The following is a 23,604-nucleotide window of genomic DNA, read 5'->3' as shown; positions in this document are numbered from 1 at the left end:
TGAGCGGCTCGTCGGTATGGGAGACGTACGGGGCTGCCGTAATAAAAACTTTTTTCGCCCTTTTGAAGGAAGGGAAGATGCTGCTCAAACGGAGCGAGTGAGAGCCGGGAGTTTGAATTTGGTGCCGAACAAGGCACCTTTCTCACTTTAAAATATAAGCCTCGCTACGGGCAGGCTTTAGGCCTCTTATGCGTGACTGGAAAATAATTAGTGTAATCACAAATTAATCGGGGGGTTAAAATTACAGACCTGGTGTTTTTCTGGAGAGAGAGGGGGTTGGGGTATTGCCCCGGTAAAATGCTTTCACCTTTCTGTCTGTGAGGATTTTTGCCGATGAAAAGCTGAGGTTTTGTGCTGGCTCTGCTGTTACTTGCTAAGCTGAGGTTTGACTCGGTTTTAACTAGGAGGAGGTTTTTGTTTGTTTCTTGAAAAAATACTTCAGACGTAGGACTTTCTTGACCAAATTGAATTTTAATGACAGAAAACTCCCGTGGTTTGGATGAGATGTGTTTCGATTCTGATTTTTCACAGACTTACTTTGGCAGGTTATGTAATTTCCTTAGGCTGAAGTTCTTTAAAACGAAAATACTTGCATTCTCTTTACCGTGTGTGGCTGTGATCGAGAGAAATATCTTTAAAAAACGGTAACAATCAGATATCCTAATATATGATCTCTAGTTAGCACCTAGGAGAGGAAAGCAAGTATATTACACTTAGGATATGATGTGTTTGGAAAGTCCTGCAGAACTTAGCATAGGAAATGGTTAATATTCTTTCCCCTCTGTGTACATGCAGCTTTTTTTTTTTTTCTTGATAGGTGAAGCTATAAGTATTTCACATTGTCTTTTTGGATGAAAGTAAACCTTGTGGATGGCCTTTGGAAAGCTGCAACTGAATCATGGTCTTGTCACCACCCCTCTTTGATTCCAGAGGGATTAGATAGTAGTTTGAGGCCTTCCTTGCTTCTTTATTTTGAATTGTAGCAAGAGAACATCAATTATAATTCTTCGTTGGCTTGTGATGAATGCAAATGTGGTGTTTGAAGTCTCACTTTCATTTCCTCTGTTCTATTGTACCCAGCAGGTACTGTCTGTGATGCAATTGCTATGGTTGAGGATTAGAAAGCTTGCTTCTGCAAACAGCTTGGTGGTCCCAGCTCACCCTTATCTTAATTTATTTCTTGTCCTGTGAATCTTTGCTGTGCATATCATGGTAATCTGTCTTGATTGGTTTTCTCTTGCCTATAAGGAGCTTTCTCTTAACTGTTGAATCTTTGGGAAATTCAGCTCGTGTCATAAATGGAAAAAATGAGGCAATGTTGGTGATTATCTGATCTGAGACAAAGATCACTACATGAACCTGGAATTTTAAAATAAGTAGTGTCTGCAGGAGATACTGCCTGTCGAGTTTGTCAGAAAAGCTGGAATACTTTTTTTTCCTTCTGACTCACTAAAATGTGAGCCTGTCAAAATTGAATGTATTGTGAGAAGGCTTTTGGTACACTTTTTTTTTTTTTTTAAAGATTAATTCTCTGTGGCCTTATCTGAAACTTGTTCAAGGACACTTGCTTTCTGAAGTTCTTTTTCCAGATTCTGTATGCAGAGGGTGGCTCAGGACTGCAGTAAAATGCTGTGTAGTCGTTGTTTCTCCAGCATCTGTTCTCTGGTAGAATATTATCATTTCAGTGGTAAACCAGAGGTGGGAAGTTACCAGTTTGGATGAGATTTTATATTACTGTATTTTTTAGCTGTCTTCAAATAATTTGCATGCTGCTTTTTTGTTTTGAAATGAATAATGTGTGACTGGGGAACACAGGTTATTACAGCAGGCTTTTTTTATGGTTGTATAAAAATTGGAGGGGAGTTTACATTAAACACTTGACCTTTTATTCACACTTGCTTTCTGAATAGACTCCTTTTTTTTCCTTGAACAGGCAAAGTTTTTAGTCTATTTTGATGTTTGTTGGTTCTGGTGTTGTTTTTTTTGTGTTGTTGGGTTTTTTTCTGCAAGGTAACTGCATATATGACTGATTAGTTTGCATCTAGAACATTAGTTTTTAGCTGTTTCGGTAAAGTGTTGAGATTAAAAAAGGGTGGGATGGAGCATTAATCTATGCTAAATTGCTGCTTCATTCTTACTGTGACCACATGTTGTCACCTGCCTGATGCTTATTTTGTTTATGGAATGACTGTGGTCCAGTCACTTTATTTCCATGCTTCTGTTTATTTGTCAGTAACTCAAGGTCAGTTTAGAACTCTTTCTTGTATTTACTGTATGTCATTGTACATGAGATAGCTATTGTAATTTCCAAAATAATGGCAACGGAAATGTTTTTAACTTCTCCGGTGGCTGAATCACTGTAAGTGATTCCTTTTTGGAATTAAGTTTAAAACAGGATGGTTCTTTCATAACTTCTGTCAGCCCTTATGATAGCTTTTTGGCAGAGAAGTTCAAAGAACTTCCATCTTATACTTCAGAGCTAGGAAAGAAGAAATCTACTTTTGTGAAATGGTATGCTGTTTCCTAACTCTGTAATCTTGTACGTTTTCAGACTGATTATTAAACAATACAGTAACAACCTCCCTCGTTGCAGAAAAAAAAAGAAGTACTTTAGATGGCTTCAGAATTCCTTGAGGATTTACAATACCACAGGAACTAAGAAAAGTAATGACTAAAAGTAATGCAATTTCTAGATGCTCTCTTGGCTAGATGGGAATGTTGTGTGGGTGGTTTGTTGGTTTGTTGTTTTTTTTTTGTAATAAAAGCATTTTCTACACAACATAAAATGGCAATTTTCTAAGAAAATCTACATTTTTAGTCTAGGAAAATATTTTGGAGCAACCTTTGCTAATTCTGATGGTACTAGGGAAATAACTACTTGTCTACAACTTGGTTTAAAAACCACTGGCAATATTCTGACAAGTATTACTGCTGGCAATTAGTAATCTAAAAAGGTACCTTAATAGTATGTCTCATATTTGAGGTAGAACTCAAGTTGCCATTAACTTTTTTTTGGGTCAGAGTTTTTTACTCCCAAAATACTGTTTTGATATCACAGGACAATGATGAGCTCTAAAAATCTTTAATTTATGAAAAGAAAATATATTAAAGTACCATTTATAGTGATCTGTAATTTTTCAGTGAGCTGTTATGCTTGTGATAGTAAGTATAGCAAAATAACAAAGTATTTTTACTGTTTAAACAGTTAATGTTCTACTTCCTATTAAAAAAAAAAAAAAGGGTGGGTGGGCATAATGTTCTGTAGCAATATAAAGAGGGACAAGTTGTTTCTTTGTGGCTCTGAGCTGCTGATAATCTGTGCTTTCTCAAACTGATATTTCAAAACTGAATTCTGGGAGGCAGGTGTGAGGGTGACAAACCTTCTGTGAGTCATTTTAGTGCATACTGTAGCTAACAAGCAACTGCTGACCATTGAGTAGGAAAATTCTGTCATCTTTTATGTAACTCTGAAATCCCAGAGCAGGATCTCTCCTCTAGCTGCTTACACAAGAAGATAGGTAGGTAGCAATTTCCACCACTACCTTCCCTTTCCTCTGTGCTATGTTAATTTGTGTGACTTGTTTGATCTTTGCTGTGGAGACAAAAATGCAGATTATAGTAAAATTGTGGTATCTCAGTGAAGTATGGTATCTGTCTTGCAGTTGCCAGAGGTTGGTGAATTGCTCAAAACAGCAGACTGCGTCTGTATTTAAGATTTTCTAATGACTGGTTTCTATTGGTCTGAGCAGGCAGCTGAAGCTGGCAAAAACTAGTATAATAATACAATATGTGCCATACCACTTTGTTCATGTTGAATGTAAGCAAGGCCATTTTCTCCTTTTTCTGTTGGATGAGCTTCAAAAAGACCAACCAAAACTGGAGATGGAGCCTAGTAAGATGCTTATTACATTTAGTACGTTTTCTGAGCTAATGGTAAAATAAATGGTTTAGAAATCCTACAAACCACTTCTGTATGGATAGTACATAGGATAAAGATTCCATTACAACTTTTAGCAAAACATGGCAATTAACTTCTCAGTAATTTTGTTTAAATAGCATTCACTCTCTGAAATAAAGGTGAGATGTGAGCTGAATGCTATAGAGATTATATGACAGTGCAAATAGTAGCAAAAAAAATCTGATATGTTGAACTGTGATCAGATTTGTTGATGGTAATAACTGTGCTATGAACAGAAAAGTAATGGGATGTTTTCATTGCTTAAGTTTTGAGGTGGAGACTTTTCTGTGCACCTCTGAAGCGCATAAAATGGCGGTGTAGTAAATAGGTGTAAAAACATGTGGGACACTAGTAAATGGTATTTCATGTGTCCTGTGGTTTGGTGGCCCTAAAATTAGTACCTGCCCACAGCAGCATTCAGTGGGGGTATGAGTAGCACAAACCAAGACCTGTGCATGCTGTGAATATGCCAGTGATTCAAAATAGTTCTGAAGATTGCGTTTTCTCTCTTACTTCTCAGAATTAAGTCACTGAGATCAGAGGATAAAAGCTTAATTATTGCGTTGGCTGCAAACACTGCCTTTCACACCAGGTGGAGGTTTCTGCTGCTTTCCCTGTCATACCAAATCATCTCTTCTGCAGCTTTTGAGGAAGGAGCCCAAAATACTCTCAGTGGTGGTGCCAGTGTCTTCAGATTTCCCTGACAAGCTTGTTCTTCAGTATGATCAGGCATTATCAAACATTTATAGAATATTGAATATGTGGTCAGGGCTTAATTTAAAGTATGATTGGAACAGTAGTATTGCATTTAAAAGACTTAGTATTGTTAGAATTTCTGAAACAGTTGTAAAATCTAGGTATTTTGCTCCAGTATTTGTCTGAGTTGATGAAGCTCATGAATCTTAGTAAGTTGTTGTTCACCTACAGAGCAAAAGTAGCAGGTGCAACAATGGGATAGGTTTCAGGATGCTAGTGTATGTTTATTGAATACAGGAACTTCAAAACAGATAAATTATGACTTATGGTAGATAGAATTACAGACTACAACTCAATACTTAATTTAAAAATGTAAAACCTGACTACTTGATACTTTCCCCCCTGCCTCCTCTTGGTAGAGTATCAGCTCATACTGTGGAGTTACTGAACTGGCACCAGAGCTTCGTTATTCTTTGAGCATTATAATTGCACTGCATTTTCCTCAAAGCTGATCTGAAATATTTGCATATGACTTGTAAGCCAGCAGAAATAAGGATTTATGTAACTCACTTAATTGTCAAGTGCAAGTTAATTGGCATCTGCTGTTTAAGATGAATTTAACTCATGTATCCAGTTGTGATGCAACTGGAGTTTCTGCCATGTTAATTATCAAGTGCAGACTAGTCCTTGCCTGTTGGGAGTAGATCTAATTTACAGCATGTATAAATAAAAAAGTTGACCTGAAACTTAGTCAGTTAAAAACTAAAAATCTTAAAAGTAAATGTCATGCAGCTAATCTAAAACTACAGTCATTTTCATATCTCTTTCTTGATCTTTTTTAAGGAATAGTAAAGATGTAAGTCAGAGAAATAAACTGTACTAAGGAAAGGAGAACTGACTGTGTAGCACACTGAGTCATGTCCAGCATAAACTCAGTGGTTCTTTTACTTCTTTTTAGGTATCCCTTTTAAAAATTAAAATTGTAAGTCATGGTCAACCTATAATCCTCTTCTGGTCTTTGATGGAAATCCTAGTACAGCTTCCCCTGCTTTGTTATAACAGAAGTTAGACCCTGACTGGGGTGTGGGGAGCTTTCAGTTTCCCAGTCTGGGGTTCATTTTGCCTTGATTGAGGCAAGTTTGGCCTCCCATTTGTAACGCAGCTGCAATACGTAAGTGATCAGATGGGGTTGTTTATGCTTGCATTCTACTTGGGCATTACATGCAGTGTTAAATGTTAAAGGAATAGGTATTTGATGTTTTCAAGAGTGACACTTAACACTCATGTTCCAAGAATTAAAAAATGAATGAAAGCACTGCTGAAAGTTTTATTTATTGCGCTGGCCTGCTGGAAATACTCCTGTTCTAGGTAATAACATGTTCTTATTGCTTGTGTTTATCCAGAATGATTCCTCACAGTGTTTTAACATTGTGTACAAATTCCTTTTTATTTTGTTGTTTCATAGGAACCTCCAGAAGCTAAGTCTCTTTGGGGATATAAGCATTCTGCAGCAACATGGAAGTATATCTAATACATACCTCGGCAAGGTTGACCCTGATGGCAAGAAGATTAAGCAGTAAGTTATATTTGTAAATTATCAAATAGATTAAAATAATAAAAACTTGTAACAAAACACAGATGTTGATGCTTGAAGTATGTGACTGAGAAAGCTAAGTTTTTCAATAGGATGAAAATTAAAATTCTTAAATTGAATTTATTTCTGTTCCAACTATTTAATGGTTTTGTGGCTTTTTTCTTTTCCTTTCTCAGCAGGGTGAGAATCCTTTTATGTTTTCATTGTGTTCTAGAAACAATATTATGTTAATGATACAAAAGGGGAGGAGGGATGAGAGGGGTTGTTACCAAGGACCTCTGCTGTACATGAAAAAATTAGAAAAGGAAGCAATCTGTTGTATTTCACAAGAATTGAGGACATGTAGCAAGTAAACTTGAAAGAGAGTATAAACACGAGGAACTTGTTTTAAGTTGCATCTCAAAACTGAGTTATGTGTTTGCAGAATAACTGGAAGACCATAGCTCACAGAGTGCTTGCTTAGTTCAGAGGTGTGTTTTAGCTTGCCTTAATTACATTATGGTACAGTCCTTAAATGCTTATACCCAAAACAGCTGGTAGTCTTCTTTGGAAGAGGTTAAATACAATATAAAAACCTACTGATTTCTGGAATAAATTAGCACAGAGGGAATGATGCTAAGTTAAGTATTTGGGAACTCCCAGTACCTGAAAGGGGCCTACAGGAAAGCTGGGGACAGACTTTTTACAGGGGCATGTAGTGAGATGACAAAGAGTTGTGGCTTGAAACTGTAAGAGGGGAGATTTAGATAAGGTATTAGGAAGAAATCTTTCCTGCGAGGGTGCTGAGACGCTGGAACAAGCTGCCCAGGGAAGTTGTTAATGACACCTCAAGGGACCAGGTTGGATGGGGCTTTGAGTAACCTTGTCTAGTGGGACATGCCCCTGCCCATGGCAGGGGAGTTGGAACTAGATGATCTTTAAGGTCCCTTCCAACCCAAACCTTTCTGTGATTGTAGCAGTTCTGCTAAAACTTTCCATATAGATAAAACCTGAATACTATAATTTACATGTCTCAGTTTAAACACCTTTCTCCCAGTAGCTTGGGAGTAGCCTCTCTAGATATTTACTATTACACTGGTTCTAAAACCACTATAAAAAGTTGGTACATTATCAGAGCAGTGTATTTATGTGAACATAACTCTAGAACTAAATGTTTGGTCCTGTTAAATGTCCAAAATAGTGCAAATACAGATGTGTGTCACATACTGTGTCTTTGCCATCCAATATGCTTAGAATGCAGAACTTAGAGCAATTTGGGATATATTTAATATATGTAACATAGTGCTGTGTGCAGGTAAAAGGCTGATTCAGTAAAAACTCCTTTTTTAATATCCTCTGTTGTGAAAACATGAATATATAATCAAATCTTTGCCAAGGGCCTTCAAGAGAGACATCTAAACATGTTTACTCAGCTGAGGTCATGGTTAAACATGTCTTCAAATAAATAACAAAAATAAGCACATTTCAGAGCCATAAACTGTTCAAAACTCATTATCTAATTTGACATTAGTCTTTTGGGTGAATATTGACCTTTGTTCATTTTGGAATGAGAAAATAAATACTAGTTCTTCTTTGTTTGATTGGGGTTTTTTGCAAGATTAAAACAATGTCATCATTTGGGACCTGCTAGTCCTTTTCTAAGTCAAAGGAAAGCTGGCAATGTTTTATTCAGTGTTCTCAAGTTCATCAGCACTAGCAGAAGATTTTACTTCAGGAATTAAACCTTTGTGGCTCCTTTATCCTGTCTTTTGCACTTTGTATCAGTGAAGTTGCAAAAATGGATGCTGAAAGATACTGAGCAACCTTTGGAGACAGCATTATTGGTAATTAAGGATTTTTGGAGCCCATGTGCTGATCAACCTTACTAGCTGTTTCAGGAACTTCCTGCAATTAAAGCAGCAAGGGAAGAAAACGTAACACTTCCTTAAGTTCACAGCATGAGTTGGATGTAACAAACAGTGTGTAAAATCTCAGCTATTGCAGAACTATTAGGATGCTCTTTCTCCCAGGCTAAGACTGAGGGTTGTTCTGAGGGAGAGGAGGCATTGTGTTGCATTTTCAAAAATGTACTTTTGCGCAATGGTGAGCATGAGTTTGTAATCCTTGCTCTTTTTCTGTATGGCATATGCGTTCCTGGTTGCTTTCGAAGTACTCTTTGCAACTTAGTTCATTACTGTTGGGAAGCTCAGCATAAACAATACATTTGTCTTGGGTTGAACAAAGGGTAGTTGTATAAAATTTTGGCTTTCTGAGCTCTGCTTCCCATGATTGATCCATGTGGTTCAGATAGTTTGGTTTCCAAAAGAACCAGTTTAGCCTCTGTTATTAAACAAAACATTTTTATTTATAGTCTTTAATTAAACAAATAGGCTCCATGTAGACCATAGTAACATGTTAGCTTCCTGTCCCAGGGCCATCCATGTGCTTCAGTACTGGTCAGGACTGTTTTCTGGGCTTAGACGGTAAATCAGCTTGTCTAGTCTGGTCTGTCCTCTGGCTGAAAGCCCCATTTGGGGCATTAGTTGTGAAAGTAATGTATTTTGAGGTTTTTGCTTTTTAAATAATTTGCTCCAGTACAGTAATTTGTAGTTTCAGGTTAATGGTGTACATCCCATAATTGCTGCTTACAGGGGGCAAAGGGGACTGAAGTACACTTGTTGAGGCCTCACTAGGTTGTATTGCTGTCATGAGAAGGCAAAAAGCCATGTGTGTGAGAGTGGTGCAGATGTTAGGTGAAGAGAACCCTCCTGTTGGGGCCACAGGGTTTCAGGCTACAGCCCCCTGCTGTCCAGCAGCCCTCATGTAGTGGGTTGCTGGGGGCAGCCACATTGCAATGTGACATCCCAGGTCTTAATCAGTGGTTTATGACTGAAGGATTGTGTGTATATGTGTACAACCACTAAACAATGTTTGTCTGTCCCCCTGTCTTCAAGTGAGGCCTGCAAGGAGAGTGGATTCACGAAGCGGGAAACACGAATTTGTTAGATATAAATGTAAGGTGATTTATTAAGGTGACAGATGTAAGAAGTTCGAGATGGCCTTTGATAAATGCACAGACTACAATAGTGCTTCTAATAGATGTTAATATTGCTAGCAATAATAATTTAAAGTATTATACAGGGTATACCTGGGCATGCTTTTCACCCCTATCCAAAAGGTGAAAGTCATGGTAACTTGCCCAAGGAGGCATCCCTGCCTGGGAGGAAGATAAGTGGATCAGACCCATCAACCCACTCTAGGGGAGGTGCTCTTCTTGCCCTGAAAAGAAGGATTCAGAGACTAATTTATTACCTATTGATGAAAGGGGACTTAGGTCATAACTAGTGTATGATTAGTTCTTAATAGACTAATAATGTTTATTAAGAAAAAGGTAAGGGAGGTGCCCAGTGCCTGCCTCATATGTAAATGCAGGCTTTATTAATGCGCAGGGCTAGCTTTGTATGCAAATCACCAGATGAAGTCCCACAGGCTTGGATCCAGATATTTATTGTACCACCACTGATCATGGGGCCTTCACTTCACGTCACAAGTCATGCCCAGTTGAGCCATGTAGCCATTAGGCACCTGGGTTTGATGATAAGCAGACAAGGACAGTGATATATCCCTTCCAGCCAGTAAGTCAGGCCTATCCTCCCTACTGGACATTAATTTGTCTACTTGTCAGGTCCAAGGCCGAATACCCAATTAAGCACTGCCCATCTCACAGTCCTCTGCACAGGTCCTTCCAAGAAAGTTAAAACAGAGAATAATCCAAGTTCTGTTTTCCCATGATTGCTTTCTTGCATGTGCTGAGCTCTGCTTACATTTTCTTTTATACTTACTAAAACATGTTTAAACTTTAGTTTTATAAGTGAAATTTAAGATAGCCGTGTGCAAGTTAGGATAAGTGTACAGTTATCCTAGGGATAATTGTTGTATAGTTGAAGTAAAAGTTAATATAGAAAAGTAGGTGTCAATTCCCTAGAATTCACTTAATGTGTCTAAATTTCTGGAATGCAGTTCAAGCTATTTTTGCAGACTCCAGTTAAGAAAAATAGGATGTGCTTAAGAATATTGCAGGGAAGAAAACCCTCTGTTAGGGTGTTTTGAAAATTATTTCAAATATTTTAAAACTAATGCTTCCTGTCTAGCCTTCTATAAAGCAGGCATTAAAAACAATCCAAAAGTGATCACTATTAACTATTCTCTATTGACATATTTAATCTCTTTTTGGCAAGGAGCTCAGGGGAGGTGGCTGGAAAGTGTTTTGTTAGATTTTTTTAGGATCCACAGGTTGATAGACTTACAGGCACAAATCTAAATGCTTGTATAAATACTCGGTCATTTGCACTAAAAGTTAGTGTCAATAGTATTAAATCATTTTCTCTCTTTTAAAGTTATTAGAGCAATTTCCATAGGGGAGAAAGCCCAACTTACATCTGTAAAATTTTGTATAGTTTTTCTTTTCATCTTTTCAATTGTTCCATAAAATGTTAGATGTGCTATTAAGATTGACTACTGGGAGTATTACAAAATCAATTCTACTATTGCTGCAGCCATTACAGAAGCTTTTGTAGATGTGTATGGTAAGAGAAGGAAGGGAAGAGTCTTTGTTTATTGGAAGAAGTTAAGAGAAGTTCTTGTGTTAGAATTTGGGGGATTGTCAGAGAATCTGCCTTCAGTTTAAGCATTGGCAGGAATAATTACGAAACAAATGTTGCCAGGATCAAACAAGTCTCATCTAATTGTAAAAGAATTTAGGAATAAAATACCAAAACTGCATTATCTGTAACTCTTGACATGTTGTTTAAAACTGTTTATTTTGCATAGCAGTTGCCAGTCCTCAATTAAAAAAAAAAACAACAACAAAACAAACAACAAGATCTGGAAACGCTGAAGTCTTTAAACCTGATGTTTATACTGGGGGAAATGTTGGGAAGTATTCTGAGGTGTGTAATAGATAAATAACCACTCCAACTTTCCCACTTCCAAAGAGAAGTCATGGCTGCAAACCCAGTATGTTCTTAGGAGGAAAGCATATGCAGGCCAGGGACAGGATCAATAGGGATTTGCGGAGGGCGAGGATGAATAAGGATTGATCTTTTAACTTTCTTACAACAGAAGGATTATGGGGCATCAAAGGTAGTAGGTGAGAGGTTCAGAGCAAGCAAGAATAGGGCAGAATTGTAGTGCAGAGATCTCTATTATTGGATGTTACAGTTGCTAAAAACTTACTTGGTGCAAAGAGGAGCCTGGATACATTTGTCGATGTGAGGTCTCTGGAGTTCCTATGTAGAGAAACACACCTCTCGCTCAGGTGCGAATTTTTACAAACTGTAAAGATATTTGGGCAATATCCCTATGTTCTGTTGGACTCAGTGTTTCTCTGCTGTTGGTCAGGATACTGGGCTAAATAAGCCTTTAGTTTTGTCTGGACATTATCTCAATTAAAGATACTTGGATGAGAATGATAACTTTGTAACGTTATTTTGCTTAAATGTTGAAAGTGTACAGATATATATAACAATAAAGGAAAAAATGTTCTGTGCACATCATTATCTGATTTGAGACACGACATTTCTGCTATTTTTGTACTGGAGATGTTTACATTTTATTTCTTGATGTTTCATGGAACTGTCATAGCCTTTCTTTCTGGCTGACCAGCATTTGAGTTTAAGTGCTCGTCTGCAGACGCATTCTAAAATGTATATGCTCCAAGAACACTTGTCATTTGGACAGGAGGACTCTTTTGGACCTTAGCAGCTGTAGGATGAAGACCAGAAAAATATTTATTTGGAGAAAGTTTGTAGAGTTTGACTGCACTATTTGGATTTAATATTTAAAACTATCCTAAAATATTTTTGTTACATTCTTGAATGATCTTAAAGGACTTCATTAAAAAAAATAAGGGGGTAGGAGAGGTGGGGTGCATCAGTACATGATATGAGTACATGAATGAGTACATGATCATGATGGAGAGTAAGTGGCATGAGGATTCTGGCAGTGCCAGAATCATCTGGCACTGATAATCTGAGGTTGAAATGTTACCACCTCGAAGTTGTTTTGGTAAAATGTGAACCTGTTAACACTTGAAAAATCAAGTTAGTTGTACATTTGGAATTATTTTAAGACTCTTCTTATGTATTTGTTCTTTATCTTTTCAAAGTTGAGCAGGTAGTTTCAGATCAATCTAAGTTATGCTCAAAGTCAATTTTCTGCAGCCTTTCAATGAAAATTACTTAATTTTTTTCCATATTGAACTTGCAGTTCTGGAGAGGTTAGCAAATATGAAATGCATTTTAAAAACAAGAACTGTTTATAAAAGCATTACAGGTTTTCTTATTTGCATAACCTTAAAATGTATGTGGGAGGGTGTTAAATACATGCTGGAAAATACATAAAATGAAGGTTCATGGTGTGCCACTGTTTTTGAAAGAAAGTAGATAATTTTTCTCATAGTTTACAATTTTAACCTTTTAAGAGCAGCAAAAGTTTGAATTGATGTGGGAGGTCTGCAGAGTCAGGTTTTAACATTCGTAGTTCACAAGAGCCATAATAATAGCACCTTCCTGCAGAGTAAAGCCCTAAATTAAGTAAGAATAATTATTGGATGAAAAAATAGAATGGCATGCAGTTGGTAAGGTTAAACCATGTTTAATAGGATCATTGTCTGTTTTGTTTATTGCAGAATCCAACAGCTGTTTGAAGAGATATTAGGCAATAGCAGGCAATTGAAATGGCTGTCTTGTGGGTTTATGCTGCAGATAGTAACTCCCACGTCGTTGTCCTCCTTATCAAACCCCATAGCCAACACCATGGAACATCTGAGCTTACTGGACAACCACATCCCTGGTAATACCACCCTTATCACTGCGGTTGAATTGGAGCGCTTTGTCAATCTGCGTTCACTTGCTTTGGATTTCTGTGATTTTACAGCTGAAATGGCAAGAGTCCTGGCTGACAGCAATCATGTGCCTTTGCATCGACTGTCTCTCCTGGTCCACAGTGTTTCCATAATGCACAAGTCATTGGACAGTATGCCAGAAGATGAGAATTGGAAGGCGCTGACTCGCAACAGCACTAATCTTCGGGTCTATATAATGGCTTTTGATGTCAAGAGTGATGATATGCTAAGGATTCTTAAGCCCAGTATCCCTCTAGAGAGGATTCACTTTGACAGCTACATCACTTGTGTTTCAGGAGCTGTTGTTGACCTCATATCGAGGCAGTATGACAAGTTCCTCACTCATTTTATACTCATGAATGATGTGATAGATATGTCTGGCTTCCCAGATCTTAGTGACAACCGGAATGAAGATCCACTTGTCTTACTAGCCTGGAGGTGCACAAGACTGTCTCTCCTAGCTGTTCATGGTAGGTAATACATTGCAAGGGAATATATGGTATGTGAATTTGAATACCCACAACACTTCACTCTTAGTGGAGTGGTTTTCAGAAGTCTGCTGAACAGTTACTGTACACACTCTTGCACCTTATACTGGTATTTTCATGTCTGAAAATATTAAGACGTTTACTGTGTATGAGTTCTAAACATACTTGTAGCTTGCTAACTTCTATTGAGGAGTCACATAGGATTTTATTAGACTGCTCACAGAAATGAGGATAACTAAGAATTGAATGTTCCAGGAGGCTTATCCTGAAAGTGGATAGGCAACACTGTGCACACCAAGTGGCTGGTTATGTGAATATGAACACTGAAAACGTTTGCTGTTTTACTGTGAGCTCACAGGCTTGCAAGATTAGATCGTTGTTCTCCCTGTCTGTAAATAACATGGGTTAAGTGTCCCAAGGCTGAGGAGAGGAAGCCTGTTACCAGTTTTGTAAGATTTTACCAGCAGATGAAGGCTGAAAAATACGATGTGGAGAAGCTTGCTTCACTGAATGCATTAGTTTCACCAGTAGTATCAGATCTAGATTTTTCCCACCTATCTATTTGCCATATAATTGCAAATAATTTTTTTAAAGTGTGCATTTATATGCAACTCCATCATCAGTACAGTACTTGTTAGAAGTTAAGAGTAGTTTGGCAAATTTTTCGGTACCTGAAACTGGAATAATGCAGAACAGTTCTTTTTGTTTGTGCTGGAATCAGCTTACCAAGACTAAGTTTGCCAATGCATGAAGGACTTAAGTGATGACTCTGTGTTCTGTTGCATAAGAAGGAATATTCAGACTGCTTGGAGGAGAAAATCTCCAGTCATTCAGCACAAACAGGAGAGACCTTCAGCAGTGAAGGTTGTGCATTCAGGTTTCTGTTGGTTGAGGCCAGAAAGTCCTGCTTTGTTTGCTACAAAAAGTTTTTCCACAGTTCTTTGCTGAAAAATCATGGGGAAAAATAATAAATTTGTCTCCCTTTTATAGTTTCCAGACATGACAGATTTTGGAAACTAATACATTACCTTACCACTCTAGATGTTTATTTTAGCAGTTTCTTTTAACACTTGGCTACAAATTTTTAAGACCTTTTTTTTAAAAAAATATCTTTTTAATTGTGTTGTCCTAAATTATCCTTGTACTACAGAGAAATCCTTTTATGTATTATATAAACTTAAAAATATGGTAAAATATTTGGACATAAAGTATTTGGATAAAATTTGGATAAGTATCATTTAATATTAACATGTCTATTCAGTAGAAGGTATTAGACTGTGCAGAGCATTGGGAAAGCAAAAACCTACAATTCTGTCTAGCTGCATTTTCTTTCCTTGGTAGCTGCTGTGTGTACCTGGGGGAGAGAGTGGCCAAATACCACTGTTGTTCTGATGCTGGGATTTCAGATGCTTTCCTCTTTTTATCTCTCCTCCTTAGCTAGCTAAGCTGCTTATAAATGATATTTTTTTAGGCTGTGAATATGACTTTTCTGGTACTATAGCATAAGCGTTTTTCTTCTGGAGTAGCAACTGAGAAGAACATGACTAGGAAGAAAGATCTAGAGTGCTGTGATGCTGCAGTAAGCATCTTAGCCTCATGTTTGTATTTTCAGAATTTTACCAAGTTATGGTTTCTAGCTCCATTTGTCATTGTTCATGATTCTATTAAGCTTCCTTCAGGAAGCTCTGAAAAAGGCTTTGATTTACATATAGTTATGGCTGCCACTTCTCACTGACCAACAGAGAAAACATGTCTTAAGGACATACTTTTCCTTGGGTGCCTCGAGATTCTCTTCTGTCTTTTATGGGAAGCTATATCGTCTTTCCACCAAAGTGGCATCTTCAGGAGCAGAGGAGAACTGATGGAAGGATATTAAATGCATTCATGGAGAGTGAAGGAAGGGTGTGAAGAATGGGTAGTCATTTGGGGTGGGGACAGTAGAATAGCCAGAGTGGTAAGATTTAGCACTGGAAATAAAACCCACGGCCCATGAATGGGGGCTGAATTCCGCCCCCCTCCCCTTAAGAGAATGACACTTCATGTGTATTTTCAGGACCATGTTGTAAACACACAGTGTTACCTATGAGATTCTGTTTTATTCTGCCTGTGAGCAAAACTGAAGTTGAAATTTTTATTAGCATGGGAGAACAAACTAGGGTGTCCCCATGGTGAATCAGTGATACTTCCAGTGAAGTGATCATTCCGTTTCCTCTGAATACTTAGCTACTGAAAGGTAACTGAGAAACATCAGGCAAAATTTGAAAAAGGAAAGTTAATTTAAAATTAGATTAAGTTGAGAATATGATGGTTGTTCCAGACAGTACCAGGGATGTAATGGCAGTTGTTGTTCCCTTTATTCTTTCACTTTCTGTCAAGGATTTCTTCAGTAATGTCCTTTATGATCAAGATAACTAACTGGAAGGTATTGTGAGTTCCTCAGATCCTGAAGTGTCAGTGAGTGTCATTGTACAGGTGGAATTTTCCATTGAGTTTAATGTCCTACAGCCTTGTTGACGTCTTCATCTTCTGCCAACAGTTGTGCTGGAGGCGAAGTACCAGCAAATGGAAGTTGTGAGACTTCATACCAGAAATGAGCCATACTGATGTGTGCGTGCTTCTTTGCTGAAAATCTACCCTTAGCAACATATTTACAGGAAAACTTAAGAGACAAACAGTAGGAAAAAGGAAACAGAATTTTAAAATTCCCCTTTTAATTTTATGTTATCTTTGTTCTTTAACTAGCCCTCTTATTTTCATACATTATGATGTAGAGCTGGTTAACTGCTTTTGTGGAAGATCAAACCACAGTTTTTATTTAACAGCACCTTAACTTGCCCAGTTCACATACTGTGCAGACTGCAGTTTTGCTTGGGATCTAAGTGGGCATCTCACCAAGAGGCTTAGCACCTGTAAGAAAGATGATGAAGTCAGAAATGAACCTTTCCTTTTACAATGGAAGGGCTGACTTGGCAGAGCTCCCAAAGAGGTCAGTTCCCAGCTTGTCTGCAGTTTGGTTTGCATCTGAATAAGGAGGAGCTCAGCATTTGTCTTATCCAGGGTACAGAAAGCTAACAGGTAACTGGGGAGTAGGTGTTTTTAAAGAAGGATGCCAATATACACTAGTGGGAAGAGAAGGAAGCTTTATAATTGTTTCATCTCAGAATAATAAGATACCTTGTAGATTTGTGTTTTAACACTTGTGTGACACAGTTCCTGTGGAGCTGGTTGTTTTGTTTGTATTTTAGTTAGTTTGTTATTTAAAGTCTACCTCTAATGCAACAAAAACTTCAAATTTTGTTTTTAGCACAAAACAGTCCTTTTATACATTTACTTAAAATAACCACTCACTTTTTCATTCTGTTTATTTGTAATATGAAGATCACTGGAGAATCAAAAGTGTAGATGTTATTTAACTTGGAGTAAAGGAGTACCCTTTTGTACAAATGGTGAATAAACAAGATCTAGAAAAGCTTGATCAAACTACCTGGAAGAGTTTTGGTAGTTCCTTATTCAGAATATAAAAGCGTGGCTTTACTACTTGCAGCCAAAAAAAAAAAAAAGCTGTATAGGAATTCTGCCAGATGGAAGATTGTGAAATAGGTTGGGAAGGATGTTGAGATATTGGGTATTAAATATTTCAGTAAAAAAATGCCTTGTAGCAAAATAACAGAGCCACTTTCTTTATTTCTGTTTTTTTCTCCTAGGTTACACAGTTTGGGCTCATAATCTTATTGCAATTGCTCGTCTTCGAGGCTCTGACCTGAAAGTTCTGGAAGTCACAGAAGAAAGCATTGATTTTGACCAAGGAGAACTGGCTGATCAGGATGTGGATCCAGTACACAATCTCATTGAGCAAGTATCTCTCGGATTGGGTCGACCTTGGCACGCGGTAATGGACATAGAGCTTCTCAGTGTCTTCACTGAGCCAACCCGTCACTTTTACAGAGAGATGCAAAGCTTCAGTGAAGGCATTTAGCTCCTATTTACAATTCCTGTGGTTACATATGCAAGTAGGGTCCTATTATGTTTTTTTCAGTAGCGTGAATTAACCCCTTTTGTGCTGTGTTTAATCAGTATTAGCTATATAGAATTATATATGTGTATTCTACTTCTTGATCAAAGAACGTAGTCGGGTATTGGTTTAGAAGCTGCAAGTGGCAGTGTGCAGGGTTTTCACGGTTAATGGACTTGTCTACCAAACCTTACAGAGATGCAGCCAAGGGCTGTCTGAGGTTGCCGGCTAACTTGACTTTTATGGAGTAGCTGCATTTTCAATCATTTTACTCTTATATCGGAGTTCTGTGCTCAGGAGCCAACTCTTTGTAATACCCATATCCATAGCCCAGTGGATTTCTGTGCTGTCATTGTGTGCTTAATCTGGTAGCATGCTGCTTAATAGGCTTAAAGGAAGACAAGTCTATGGAGGGCTGTTCATTGTAAGACTCTCACTTTGCTTTATATTTCACGTACAGATTCTGAAGCTCTCCCAGCTTTTCTTAGCTGTTAAGTGGTCTTGTGGAACTCTAGCTTTTCAGGTACCTGTACACATAACAGATTCACTCCATAAGCTGTAATCTTTTGGATTCTTTGCAAACTCCTTGTTTATTCTCATATGCTATCATCCTGCTTAAAAGTTAGCTTTGGGCCAAAGTTTAAAAGAAAAAAAAACAAACCAAGAAAGTGCACTCCGATGAGGTAGAAGCGTAACAGTGAAGACTTCAATACAGAGTATACACCTGCAAACAAACATTAGTCGTGAAATCCCTAGCAACCAAGTCACTGGATTTTCTCTGTCAGCGCCTGTGTCAGCTGCCAAAGAATAGATTAAAAACGAAGAAGTGCCCACATGCTGGCAGGGGCAGGCCAACTTTTGGCCAGCCAGATACTGCTAGATTGTAATATATAAGGTCGAATTTCGACCTGTGGTACACAGCTGTGCTGTGGCTCAGTCAGCAACCTCAGAACTCTTAACAAACATGCACCTGTTTCACTGTGAATAGTGAATGTAAAGGAAGGAAAGGAAACAAATACAAAGCTTGTTCTATCACAGGTATGAGCTGCTATGATGCATGAAGAACATTCCATGAAGTATGTTTTAAAATCTTGTTATATCTGAGAGGCTTTAAAAGCCGATTTAACTGTTTCAGGGCAACCGCGGTACAGACGTGGTCTCTGTGAGACTTCCACCTGACCCCAGTTTTAAGTGGTACGAATGTTGTGCATTTAATGTTTAAAGGACAGTCTGCAATAATAAAGTAAGTGGCCAACGTGGGTGCCCAGCAGTGCTGAGACCTGGCTGCTATATTGTAAGCTTTGGAAAACACAATTTATGCAACAGATGTCCAGATATGATTCTATTTATGGAAAAAGTTTATATGTGTTTTACAAATGGTTTTACCATCTTATATTAAAATGACCTTTTGACAGGTGTGCGCTGTTTTGTCTCCAGTGAGCACATACCATGCGGATTTTATATGTACATCAGTAGAGTGAATCCACTGGCACAGTGTGTGTATATGCCAGATGTGGTGAGATTTTATCATATAAATGTGATCAGATTAAAAAAAAAACCTCCTGACAGAAAATGTAAGGAAACCAGCTGAATGTTTGAATTGATGACTGATGTTGTATGGTTTATGTTAAATGTATATTCTTTTAATCAATGAATAAAGCATTAAAAATTGATCGCTGTATAAAATACTTTATTGTATCAGCATGAAAATTTTAGAAGTAAAACGCAACATCGTTTATGAGCTGTGTATAACTGGTAGCTCCCATTGTGTTTAGGTCAGCAAAAGGGTCTAAAATAAGTCGTATGGTAATTTTTTTTAAATTTGGCTGAATTCTGTCAACACTTTTGGGGGGCGTGGAGATGCTTTGCTAAAGATCAGACTATCAGGCCAGTTAGCACAAACAGTATATCATGGTATGACGTATTAGACTGATACAGTAAACTGTGGATTGTAGAATATAGAAGACTATTTTTGAGAAATTCCTGCATCCGTTGCAATTGCTTAAATCAAAATCTAATGTGCTCAAGAAAAAAAATGTGTAGTACTTCTTTGGTGTCCCACTATTAAATAGATTATGAATACCTGCAATGTTTCGGTTTGACGTTTTATCCATGCTCAGGGTATGTAGCTGTGCATTCTGAATGAGAACTGCAGATGTCTGGTAAGCTGCTGAGGTGCTGCCATGCCCTGCAGTGGCTGCTTGTGCTGTGAGAGCTGTCGGAGTGGCTGTTCAGCGTGTGCGAGCCAAGCATGAGTTTTATTTGAGCTTCTGAACTTCGTGATAGTTCAAACCACTACCAGGTGTGAGAATTGCACTGCTTGTTGTTGAAGCAGTTTCCTAGATCATCTAGATTGGGTAGGCAAGATCATTTACCAGCTTTCTGAAGACATGTTGTGGGTTAACAAAAGATACGGTAAATGAAATTACAGCTTTCCATGTTCCAGTAAAGTGAAATAATGGGACTTGGTCTCAGTACCATTCAGGGCTCAGCCTCAGAGGGGAGGTTTATGTAGCTGTTGATCCCAGTAGTAATTGTTCAGCATCACCTGGACCTTAAATTTGATCTTAGAGTGGTCAAGATTTCTCATTGCTTCAGTGCAACTTCCTGAAGCAAATGCTTCATCCTCTGCTTTGAACAGAGTTGCAGGCTGTTAACTTTCTCTCTGCAGGCTACTGTATTTCTGTGGATAACTAGCACAGTTGTTATCCATAACATGCCTAACGCAGCTGGGAAGTAACTTGTTTACCTTTCTTTTATATAAACGTGTTTTATCTTTTTAGTCTAACCTATTTTCTGCTTTGTTTTCAATTAATCTTGAAAGGGGAGATAAGGAGCAGGAGAAACGGGTCAATTGACAGTCCTTTCACTTATTGCAGTTACAGCCACATTGCTTAAAGCGTGGCAGTAACAATGGATGCGCTCTGTGGTTACCACTCCAGGTCTGATTTTTCCATCCAGTCTGAAGTCTAATCACTGGGTATGGATTGCACTTCAAGTATGAAGTCAGTGAACTTAAACAGATACTATAATCTTTCTCACTTTACAAGTACAGGGAGTCCATTAAGGCAGGAGTGTGTGGTGAAACCAATACCTTGAGCAGTGCTGGAGAAATGCACCCCTGATTGTTCTGTTTTCTTAGAAATAAATAAAAAAGTTCGTTTTGTTGTTTGTATTTTTTGGCAGTAGTCTGAATTAAGGATGAAGGGATTCAGGATGAAGCAATTTGAAATGGAGTGTTAGGAAACACAGCCCTAATGAGGAAGGTGCACTTGTATTGGGAGTAGGGCCTGACAAACTGTGTGTAATTACTTTGAGTTTGCATAATCCTTCTCTGATTCTCTTCTATGATGAGCCCAACTGGGATTTTAAATTGTTACTCATTGTTTTTCTTAAAGAGACAGCAATGTCAGGTTAGCCTTGCTGCACTCTAGGTTTAGCCCCAGGAACCCAGAACACAAGTCCTCAGTTGTTAGAACTGGGCTGCTTTTTCTTTGGGGCGAGACAAGGCCTCCCCCGCATATGCACTATGTGGCCCTCCTCGGTTAAACAAACCTAAATACATCCTAAGGGTTATTACATCCTCTTTCCTATTGCATGAATCTGAGGTTGTTTTTAAATTGCTTGTTTGCAAAGGAATGTTTGAGCTATTACTGGGGGGGGGGGGAAAGTCTGAAATAACTCTCTTCTCTCTGCAGGATGATCTAATCCCCATACTTGTCATGCATTATCCTGGTACAGTTAACTTCTGTTTTGCCTGCAGCTTCCACCATCCCTGTGGGCATAGATTGTTCTGGTGGAGGAAGGATTTTTTGCAGACAGTGAACTTTGTTACTGGCTAGAGCAAGTACTTAACCCACACAGAGAAGAAACTGTATTTGTTCAGAAAATACAGTTGAATTCCTGTGTAGTTTGCAACCCTTAAGGTGAATTGGAAAAAAATAGAAGGGTTCTTATGATGGCTGCATAGTCAGACTGAGGCCCTCTGTGCTATCCACTGGTTCTACATACAGGGGGGTGTTGATAGTTGGCAGTTGTGGTTGTTCTCAGACTGATACCCAGGGCAAGGGTAAAACTGAAGTTTCCCTTAGGATCTGGTGCAGTCTTTCAGACAAACATAGAGCCTTTAGAAAGTAACTAATTGGCTAAAATGATGCGACAGCTGAATTAAGCTAAATAGAAGTAAAGCAATTTAACAGGGATGATGCTTTAAAATGTCTGTTGTCAGAATCTGTCAGTGAATAGCTCAAGTAAAAAGGCTTATCTAAATGCCTTTGAGGACTAAGCTAGAAATAGAAAGGAGAATAAAGAATTGCAGGAATGACTTGTGTAAGAGTGCTGCAGCTGAAATAAAGCCATGTGGAAATAATGGTAGGAGGAGGAGTACTGAGCTGGGAAACAAAAAGCTGTCTTGGCAGACTTGACCTAAGCAATTACAAAAAATAGCACACTGAGGTTTTTTTGGTAACTTCTAATTATCGGGTGTGGTGGCTGCACTTATGTTACAGGCTGGAACTGTGTTGTGTGTGTGCATGTGCAGAGAAGGGACAAGGGTTGGTAAATGCCCCTTCTCTGCTGCTACTGCAAGTGGGGGCTTGCCCTGGAAACAGCTCCTGCTATATCTCAGAGCCCCTTACCAGTGCCTGCAGTGTCAGCGGTTACATCATTCTCATGTTGAAGCTGAACTGACAGAAGTCTTCAGGCTGTACAACAGTTGGTAAAAAGAGCCAGGCTCTGCCCAGATCCAGCACTGCCCCAACATGCCTGGGCCCTGGCTGTGCCTGTTGGGATGGCTGTTACTGGGAGGGAGGAAGCAAGCTGTACCTTCACGTGAAGAGGTGGATGACGCATCATCTGCTTTGTATGCACAAAAAAATTAAGGCTGCACTTCGCCATGTCTGACTTTTAGTTAATTCTGCTTTTTTTGTGAAGCTGAGCAATTGCTACAAAGTATAAATGGATACATTTCTTGGCTCTTAATTGTCTGAAGCTGTGTTTGCTTCCACTTGTTAAATGTTTGTCACAGAAGCACATTCTTGACCACTGTTATTGTTTTTTGGGTTGTTGGTTTTTATACTTGTTTCTGTGCTTGTTCTAGACAACACCAATTCTGCTTTGCCTCACAGTTTTCATTATCTGTCCTCTGTTAGGATGAGCATGCTTACTGAAACCACCTGGCCTTTTTGTAGATAAATGCTGAGTGCTCTCATGTCAGAGGGGAAGGAACTGGGGAAGTGTTGGTTTTTTGTCCCACTCAGCTTCCCTAATGCCAGTGACTGTTAAAAGCTGAAGATTAATAAGCTGAATTAATTCATATTAAGACAGTAAAAAAACAAACCCTAATAGAAGCTAGGGGCAGATGAGCATCTTCAAAGGCAAGAGTCTGGCATTTCACAGCTATGACTCCTTCCTCCCATGTCATAAAAAACCCTTGCACATCTTCAATAAAACAGCACTCCACACTATCACTTTTGAAGAGTGATGGACATTCTACATTTCCTCTTCCCCTTCACTCCCACTGTCCTGTCACTTCATAAAGCTTTGTAAAGCTTCAAGGTCACTAGTGAGTACGTATGTGTATGAATTATATTGATTCCTCTTCAACTATTTCTATAGTACCGTGTTACCAGTGACATTGCCTTCATTTTCAGTAGCCTTTTATTAGCTATTTCAATTTATTTTCACATTCTATTTGTAAAGCAGCAAGCATCACTTTTGGCATGCAGAGAGATCCCCTGTACAGCTAAACAAGGACAAAGCAGCTGGACTTTTAAAATATGGTTCACATTATTCACTTTTATACACCTCTGAAGAGATTACTCAAGTTAGAAATACTTAAATTTAAAATTACTATTGCACAATGGAAATCACTTATTCACAATATTCATAGTTATATAATTCTTTATTTACAAAATACTATCCTGAGAATTTTCTATTAAGCTTCAATTTGAGCAAAGTTGTTTTTATATATAT

The 23,604-nt window shown here is 38.3% G+C and overlaps 1 protein-coding gene across 1 annotated transcript; it reads left to right on the top strand.

Moving 5' to 3' along the window:
- Positions 1-16: 16 nt before the first annotated feature.
- Positions 17-17,945, top strand: FBXO33 (F-box protein 33). The gene is made up of 5 exons (XM_009993946.1): positions 17-97; positions 2,396-2,511; positions 6,120-6,230; positions 12,916-13,601; positions 17,324-17,945. The coding sequence occupies exons 1-5, from the start codon at positions 17-19 to the stop codon at positions 17,593-17,595; spliced, it is 1,266 nt and encodes a 421-aa protein (XP_009992248.1). The 3' UTR covers positions 17,596-17,945.
- The last annotated feature ends 5,659 nt before the right edge of the window (positions 17,946-23,604 follow it).

Source organism: Chaetura pelagica, unplaced genomic scaffold, assembly GCF_000747805.2.
Source record: "Chaetura pelagica isolate M959 unplaced genomic scaffold, ChaPel_1.0 scaffold11, whole genome shotgun sequence".
NCBI classification, from domain to species: domain Eukaryota; kingdom Metazoa; phylum Chordata; class Aves; order Apodiformes; family Apodidae; genus Chaetura; species Chaetura pelagica.
This window is presented reverse-complemented; position numbering and strand designations above follow the sequence as displayed.